This window comes from Canis lupus, chromosome 18, assembly GCF_003254725.2.
Source record: "Canis lupus dingo isolate Sandy chromosome 18, ASM325472v2, whole genome shotgun sequence".
NCBI lineage: Eukaryota > Metazoa > Chordata > Mammalia > Carnivora > Canidae > Canis > Canis lupus.
Genome location: NC_064260.1, coordinates 40,250,718 through 40,260,104, shown reverse-complemented (window position 1 = coordinate 40,260,104; position 9,387 = coordinate 40,250,718). Strand labels below are relative to the sequence as shown.

At 38.1% G+C, this 9,387-nt stretch overlaps 1 protein-coding gene across 1 annotated transcript; it reads left to right on the top strand.

The window, feature by feature from the left end:
• On the top strand, positions 1-930 carry LOC112663641 (olfactory receptor 4P4-like). Its single transcript, XM_025452710.3, has one exon. It carries the CDS (start codon positions 1-3, stop codon positions 928-930), a length of 930 nt encoding a protein of 309 aa, XP_025308495.1.
• The last annotated feature ends 8,457 nt before the right edge of the window (positions 931-9,387 follow it).

The following is a 9,387-nucleotide window of genomic DNA, read 5'->3' as shown; positions in this document are numbered from 1 at the left end:
ATGGAAAATCAGAACAATGTCACAGAATTTGTTTTCATGGGGCTATGGGGAAATAAGCAACTAGAACTACTGTTCTTTTTCTTGTTCCTGCTCTGCTACCTGGCTGTCTTAATGGGAAACTTCATTATCTTACTCACGATCACCTGCAGCCATCTAATTGAACATCCGATGTACTATTTTCTCTGTCACCTTTCCCTCATGGACCTCTGCTACACCTCCACTGTGGTCCCCAGGCTAATCAGGGACTTAGGTGCAGCAAGAAAAAACATTTCCTATAACAACTGTATGACCCAGCTCTTCACTGCCCACTTGCTGGCAGGGGTGGAGATATTCATCTTGGTGTCCATGGCTTTAGACCGCTATGTTGCCATTGTCAAGCCCCTGCATTACATGGTCATCATGAACCGACGGAGGTGTAACCTGTTGATTTTTATGGCCTGGGGTGTGGGGTTTTGGCACTCTGTTGCTCTATTGCTCATGGTACTCAATTTACCTTTCTGTGGTCCTAATCAGATAGATCATTACATATGTGATGTGAAGCCTCTTTTGAAACTGGTATGCAGAGATATTCGTGTTGTTAGTATCTTAGTGATTGCAAACTCAGGAATGGTGGTGGTTGTCATTTTTCTTGTCCTGGTGGCTTCTTACATTCTCATATTATATAATCTTAGGACCCACTCCTCTGTAGGGAGACTCAAAGCTCTCTCCACCTGCAGCTCTCATGTAATGGTGGTCATTTTATTCTTTGTGCCTTGTATCTATACTTATGTTCTACCTGCAGGGAGTGAGAACAAGGATAAGGAAATCTCTGTGTTTTACACTGTAATTGCTCCCATGCTGAATCCTCTCATCTATACCTTAAGAAACATGGAGATGAAAATCGCCATGCGGAAGGTGTGGTCTAAAGTGGCACATTCAGAATTCAAATAAATAAAGTGATTTTCATTGTGCTTTCAGTTCTGTGTCTGAAGAGCATTTATCATTTGTGACGTTACAGAAAGCATCTAAGTTTTCTTTGGGGAACTTAACTGAATGACCTCTGAAGTTGTTAAGAGCTAAAGAAGCAAGTCATTGTAATTCAGCTCATAATCTCCACTTTATAGGGTTCAATTAATTCCAAGTGTGAGCACTTGAATTTGAGGTAATCAAGAAATGCCCTTCTCCAGCACTTCTCTGATCAAATCACTGCTATCTCCAAAAACTGTATATGGAACCCTATTATTCTTGGAATAAAATCCAACCTTCTCACTTGTTTATCTTATAAGTCTCCCCAAATGGTTTGGATCTAACTTGCTAATATCAGAGGTCATCACACTGCTACAATGACAGGCTTTGGGGTCAGAGAGAGCTGGGTGACACACTGACTCTGTAAGCTTTTATCTCTGGGTCTTGGAAATTTGATTTAGTTATTTGAGTGTCTATGAAATGGGGTAATGTTATACTTCATGAAGATATAATATCACTTGGACTAACACACGTGAAGTTTTAACACAGAATAAGGCACATTGAAAAGTCAAGTTATATATTTCCCTCTTTCCCTGCCTTTCCTCTCATGTGTCCCTTTGCTCGGTGCTTTCAGTCAACTACACTGGGTCCATCTACAAACACACTCTAGAATCTATCAGCATTATGGCTGTATTTCAGCAATCTCTTCTAATTAGGATTCACTCCCATGTTTGAGGGTCCATGTCTCATGTGTAATTCACACTCCTAATGTTTTCTTGTTCAGGAAAATTTTGCAAATCTAACAGATCCAAAGTACTTCTGATTTCTGCCCTGTGCTTCTGTTACCATTCAGCAGTATGTTTTCTCCATTTCAAATAATCCTATGTTCTGTAATAGTGTTTCTTCCTGTGAACTGTGTTTTTTCCAGTTTGAGCAGTAAAAATATGTGGTATATCTTTCTCTTTTTTTAATATTTTATTTATTTATTAATGAGAGACACGGGGGGGGGGGCGGGCAGAGACACAGGCAGAGGGAGAAGCAGACTCCAGGCAGGGAGCCCTACGTGGGACTCGATCCTGGATTTCCAGGATCAGGCCCTGGGCTGAAGGCAGCGCTAAACCGCTGAGCCACCTGGCCTGCCCCTATCTTTCTCTTTTTATCTTTCTTTTTTTCTGATAATAAATCTGCACAAATTAAGATGCAAACAAAGAGGAACTGAATTAAATTCTAGGGTCATATCTTCCTCTTTTATTTGACTGTATGCATTGTTCTTACATATCTAGAACTTCTTGTTTCATGAACAATCATATGTTAATAACAAAATAAGTAATGTCAGAAAGGCTGAAAATTTAACATATATTCCAATGTGCCTATTAGGGAAGTAATGAAATTCAGCAGACTACTAGACCTTTAGAATTTTTTTTACTTATTTGTTTTCTGCTTTAAGGAAACTTTTCTCTCAAATATTGTTTACCTCTTTGTCCATTGAATCACATCACCCAATCTCAGCTCTGTGCTTCCATTTATATTTGTCTGGACATTTCTCTCTTCCCAGAGACTTGTCTTTTCTCAGCAGAATAATTACATTGCTTCCACACAAACTTTACTTGATTCAGTTACTCCTGCCCCAGAGCCAAGGCAAAATCCAAGAGAAATCATGGAGGTAATAGTGATTATCTTAGTGTTGGGAGCACTCTTTTGATGTTTCCACTTTTAGAAACTTTCACATGTATAACTAATATCTTTTTTCCTCCTAATTCAAGCCTCTGGAATATGATGGGGAAACATTTTGTCTGTTCCATAGGAAATTAGCTTTGACAAGTTATTCATAGTTCTGTTTGGTGGCTTAATGTAGACCCTTTCCAAAGTGCTTTGGATTTTTTTTTTTTAAGTATACAAATGTCATGTCCCTCTGTGTGTGTGTGTGTGTGTGTGTGTGTGTGTGTGTGTGTGTGATGATTGTGTCTGTACATGTATTGTTTGGGAACTCTTGGGGCTCTTGGAGTTCTTGAGGACAGGTCAGAGAAATTCCTACCCCACTGGAAAGAATGTTATGCAACAAAATAAAAAAAAAATCTGAGTTTTATTAGTTCTTTCAGAGAATTAACCTTTGATTTTTAGCTATTCTCTATTTTATAATGTTAGTTATGTTAGTGATTTCTTTTCTTAGTTTATTTTATAGTTATTTCTATTTTGTTTAATTTGGCTTTAGTTTCCTGGATCTTGATTCCTGAGATATTTATGACTTATTGATTGCTACAGATAGCTGTTTTTATAACAGAAGTGATATTACTACATATTCTACAGATTTTTAAAATAATAATAAAAGACATATTGATCTTAAGACTAATAAATCCAACACCTTAGTAAAATGAAAAAATTTTTCAAATGATATAAACTATGCAAGCTCCTTAAAATTAAAGATATTATCAATTGTCCTTTTTTAAATCTTAAAGTAATTTAAGGGATCCCTGGCTGGCTCAGTGGATGAGCATTTGCCTTCAGCTTAGAGTGTGATCTCGGAGTCCTGGGATGGAATCTCATATTGGGCTCCCCGTGGGGAGAATGCTTCTCTTTTTGTCTATGTATCTGCCTCTCTGTGTCTCTCATGAATAAATAAATATTTTTTAAATAATAATTTATTGCGTTGTCTTCACATCCCCCATCCAGATAACTTTGGTGGTGAATTTTACCCAACATTAGAAAAAAATCGTTCTTATCCTTCACAAACTCTCACAAAAATAAAACATAAGTGAATATATTTAAACTCACTCCCCATCTGTCCAGCATTTCTCTGATAATTCTAAATTATGGAGATTTTCTACACATTCCTTAGAACTTTTTTAAAAAATATTTTATTTATTTATTCATGAGAGACACACAAAGAGAGAGAGAGAGAGGCAGAGACACAGCTAGAGGGAGAAGCAGGCTCCATGCAGGGAGCCTGATGTGGGTGGGACTCAAACCCTGGTCTCCAGGATCAGGCTCTGGGCTGAAGGCTGTGCTAAACCACTGAGCCACCTGGGCTGCCCCTCTTAGAACTTTTTATATAGAACTTTTCTTATAGTTGTGTCATGGTAAAAACTTCCAGTTCTACAAAACTGTTGTTCAATAAGAGAGACTATATTTTTTTAAGATTTTATTTTTTTATTCATCAGAGACACAGAGAGAGAAGCAAAGACATAGACAGAGGGAGAAGCAGGCTTGCCTCAGGAAGTCTGATGTGGGACTTGATCCCATGACCCTGAGATCACGACCTGAGCCAAAGGCAGATGCTCAACCATTGAGCCACCCAGGTACCCCAAAAGACTTTATTTTTAATGTGAGTTTATCATGGTTGTGCCATATAAGATCAATATATAACATCAATTGGATAGTTTGTACTGGAAACTACCAAATAGAAATTGGACTTTTAAAATTCCATTTCCAATATCATCAAATATACCTAAGGAAAAATATGACAAAATAGGAGTAAGACATATACTGAAAACTTTATAAAAACTATGTTGAAAGTATATGAATAGCTTAATTAATAGAAAGAAATACTGTTCTCATGGGCCAGATGACTCAATACTACTTGGATGCGGATTATCTCCAAATAAATCTTTAGATTTAAGTAATTCCCTATAAAATATGAAAGAAATGAAATGAAAACATGCTCATTATTTTCCAAAGTGATGTAAAATGTGTATAGAAATGTAAAGAAACTGCGTTAACTCACATAACTTTAAAAAGAACAAAGCAGGAGAACTTACATATTCTCATTTCAAGGTATATTATAAAGCTGCTGTATTCAAAACAGCGTGTCATTTTCATGAAGCTAGATAACCAGATCAATGGGCTGGACTAGAGGGTCCAGAAATAGACCTGCACACATTGGTCAACTAATTCTCAACAGGGGTCTGTAGGCAATTTAGTGAAGTAAACATAGTCTTCACAGCAAATGACAGTAGAAGATTCCAGGGATTAGGTCATCGGATCTTTGGGGGCCATTATTTGACCCACTACACAGACATATGAGGAGGCCAAATCAACAAAGATGAAGGTATTCCGGAGTGTTTGTGAACCCAGACCTGATGTTAAGTGTAACAGGGCTTCATGTCACAGAAGTGCCACTTCCTACAGTGGAGACTGCCTCTTGCTCCTGAGCTGTTAATGTAAACATTGAGGTGCTACCTTCTACATCATTCTTGATGCTCTTATGATCGATGCAAACCTGTGGAGCCAGGATTAGGAGGCTCGTTTCTTTCCTAAGATATATTTGTATTTTTGCATTTTTCTGTTTGTGACTGTGTGGCTTTATTTGCTCTTACTTAACAATACAAACCAGAAGTCTCTCTAAAAAAAAAAAAAAAAATCAGGACAGTGGCACTGGAGCCCATAAGGGTGGCATCTTCCACCCTCCCTGTCCAGCGCGCTGACCTGTAGCCTGCAGAGGACTCCCCTCTTCTGCGGCCTTCACAGGCACACCCAGCCCCTCTGCCTCCCTTGCTTTAGTGGTGCCTGTTCATAACACAGATGCTGCATGTCCGGTTGCACCATGTGCCCTCCGGGACAAAGGTCAGAAGGTCTTTGCAGCTGCCCCTGGCTTTAGGAGGACAGCACTTCCCTGGAGCAGTCACCTGCTCCAGGGCTATCGTTATGGTCCCTGGCATCCAGGCGTAGTGAGGCCGAGGCCAATCTGCTCTTGCCTGCCTCCCCTCTAGGTATGGCTGCCTGCATACTGCTGTCTGCACACTGCTGTCTGAGGGTCTAACAATGAAATTGATATAAGGCAGGGTAACAAGAGAAACACAAATTTTAATTTGATATGTATGAGAATCCAAAGGAAATTAAGCTCCCTGACATTCAGGCAACAGGTTTATATGCTATCCTGAGTTAAAAGAAGAGAGTAGGGATTCAATGGGCCACAGAGGGAAATTTGAAGCAAGCCCTGCAGAGTACCCCACAGTTTACCTACCCCACACTGTAGGTATCTCTGGTGGTACCTCTCTTCCTAATCAGGCCCTCTAAATTCTTTAGGCAGTTAGTGGGGAAGAAAAAATGTCTTCTTGAATCCTTTAGATCTGATTGTTTTCAGCTCAGAACAATCCACATGTCAAAGTGGCACATTTTGGGGCAGCCTATCCTGAACTCTATCAGTTAGACTCCTTCATTTCAAAGCCTGGAAGCAAGCAGCAAATTTAGAAATATCAATTTTCTTGCTTACTGGTTATTTGAACCAGTTATTTAACCTCTAGAAACTTCTGTGTTCTTTTATTATTTTTTTAAGATTTTATTTATTTATTCATGAGAGAGAGACACACACACACACACACAGAGGCAGAGACACAAGCAGAGAGAGAAGCAGGCGCCATGCAGGGAGCCCAACATGCCCTGGATCATGCCCTGGGTCAAAGGCAGGCGCCAAACTGCTGAGCCACCCAGGGATCCCTGAAACTTCTGTGTTCTTATATGCATAAAAGGTAATGATATTTATGTCAAAATATGCATTATTGTAAGTACTAAATAATTTAATCAATTTAAAATAAGTTGAACCAATCAAGGCTCTTTGGATAAATTATTGTTATTCTTATTGTTTTGCTGACCAGTTTGATCCAAATCAGATTAGAGGCTATAAAATTTTATTTCCTGACATTTTAAATACAAGAGAAATATGTATGGATTTGTTTGTGGTAGAGAGGTAAAGACGAGTTAAACTAGTTAAACTCAGTATTTGCAGATGAAACTGAGTCTAAGCAACCTTTGAACATCCAGTGACAGGAGAAAGAACTGAATGGTGAACGGAATAAATGCTTTGCTGTATTTGAATGCTTCCTTCCTCTGAAAATTTTTTTTAATATTTTATTTATTTTATTTATTTTTTTGGAGAGAGAGTGTGTGTGCATGAATGCAGGGAGGGGCAAAGAGAGACCGTTTGCAAGTAAACTCCCCACTGAGCATGGAGTTCAGCGCAGTGCTGGATCCCAGGACCCTAAGATCATGACTCAAGTGGAAGGCAGAGGCTTAAACAACTGAGCCACCTTGGCACTCCCTTCTTCTGAAATTTTTTCATCATTTTTTACTTCTGGTACCTTCCAAGTTCATGGGGAAAGAAATGCTTATTGTTTTATCATTCCTCTTTTTGTCTCCCATCCTTCAATTATGGAATCCCTCAGTGTTAGTCCCAAACCATGGATAGTTTTGCACCAGTTCTGATATTGCAGGTTATTAATTTTACTGATCAATATATTCTACATACATATGATCTCAACAATGGGTCATAGTTGGACTATAAATGCTTCTGTGTGGTTCTCTTTGATCTATCTCATCTCAAATTTCCTGAAAGCTAACCAAATACTATTACAGGCTACATTGATTTCCCTCTGATTGTTCAGAAAGCTAGATGAACACAGAACAGTCAAAATTTCCTGAACTCAGGGCATCTGGGTGGTTCAGTGTTTAAGCATCTACCTTTGGCTTAGATCATGATCCTGGGGCCCTGGGATCAAGTCCAGCATCAGGCTTTCTGCAGGGAGCCTGCTTCTTCCTCTGCCTAAGTCTGCCCCTCTCTGTGTGTCTCTCATGAATAAATAAATAAAATCTTTAAACCAAATTTCCTGAACTGCTTTGATTATGGCCTTTTTGGGTCTCCAGAGAAATAGAGCCTGAGACAAGCTAATGCAAAGTTGAAAAGTAACACCCAGGGCAACCAGGGACATTACTCTGGACAGTGCTTTAGCAACATTTGGCCAGAATCTGTTTAGAAATGCCTTTGGGAATGTAATTACTTGCAGTTTTCAAAGGATTGTTAATTTCCACGTTGTCACTTAAGTTTATATTCTGTTTCTCCCAACCAAATTTTCTTCAGCAATAGGGAGAAGATCAATGATTCCCAAGACCTCAATATTCTTATGAGCTTTTGCAGGAATTAAGAAATACTTTTATTTGTGTGTGTGTGAGATGGCCTTGAGATCTTAAATCAGCGTTCTAAATTTCCGGGGCATAACAATGCATTCCTTCATCACTGATGGGTTTGGCAAATATTTGAATCCCACTTCCCTTGTAAATGCATAGAAGGTATCAATCATATTGTGATTTTCAAAGTAATTGTAGATAATTAATCTGGATGTATTTGAATTACTGATTTATAATTCTCTTCATTTTATTCCAGATTTTGATGCTGGGGACGTTTTGGCAGAGTGAGCATCTGGGGGGATAGAATTCGACCTGATGTAGTCTAAAACTAGCCTGACAGCCACTCAGATCTTATGGTTAGTGAATTACCCATGCCACCTTGGTTTTGGAAATGTCCCACTAACCACAAACCTGACTAATTACATATGCTCTTATTCCATGTAATTTAATTCTAAGTCTATAAAGACTTCTTTTGCAATATATGATAATTTGAACACTATAAAAATGCTTTAGCATATATTAGTTTTAGTTGTGCATCATTTATTATTTTTAAAAGATTTATTTACTTAATCACGAGAGACACAGAGAAAGGCAGAGACACAGGCAGAGGGAGAAGCAGGCTCCCTGCAGGAAGACGGATGCAGAGCTCAATCCCCCAATCCCGATCCCAGGACCATGCCTTGGGCTAAAGGCAGATGCTCAACCATTGAGCCACCTAGATGTCCCAATTATGCATCATTTATAAGCAAAATTTCAGTTAATAACAATGAAATTAAAGCATTTTCTAGTTGGCAGTGAATTTCATTGTGTCCCATTCTTGTACTTATGTACAATCCTCCATATTGCTGTTAAGAAACAGCCCTATTTATGCTTGAATATATACAATAATGAAGAATTTTCTATATTTCAAAACACTTGCCATCCTAGAATAGACTAATTTCATCTGAATCAACGAAGGTAAGATTATAGCATGCGATTCTGTTATACTAAGGGAAAATATGAATGTGTGATGGAATATTAATTTAAACTAAAAGCTTCTATTCTTATTCTAATAGTTTAACAAAAAGGGCATTTAGAATTTTCATTTAGTACTACCAAAGAAGTAATAATTTAACTATATTTTTATAGTCCAAACGAATTAGACTAAAGATTAGAGTTAAGGATACCCTGAGACTACCAATCTTCCATCAACTAACCTAAATGTTTTTTCCCAACAAATTGTTGAAATTGGAGTTTACCTGATAAATTACTAAATCCATGTTATTAATAGTTTTTTTCTTTATTTTTCCACTGGCCTTGCTTGTTTGTGCGTGCATGACACTTTCTATGGTTCTAAGCTAATCACTCCAGGGAGGAAAGACTAAAGGAAAAATGACAGTTTTGAACCACATGTGTCATGGGCTGTTTCATATTACTTCATGTATCTTTCATCAAAATTCTAAGTTTTGTAATGATATCTTAATTGTAAAATCAGTAAAATGAAGTTTAAAGAGATTAAGCAATTCATTCAAGCTAGTCAGTTTATTTGAGATGCCTCAATATTTC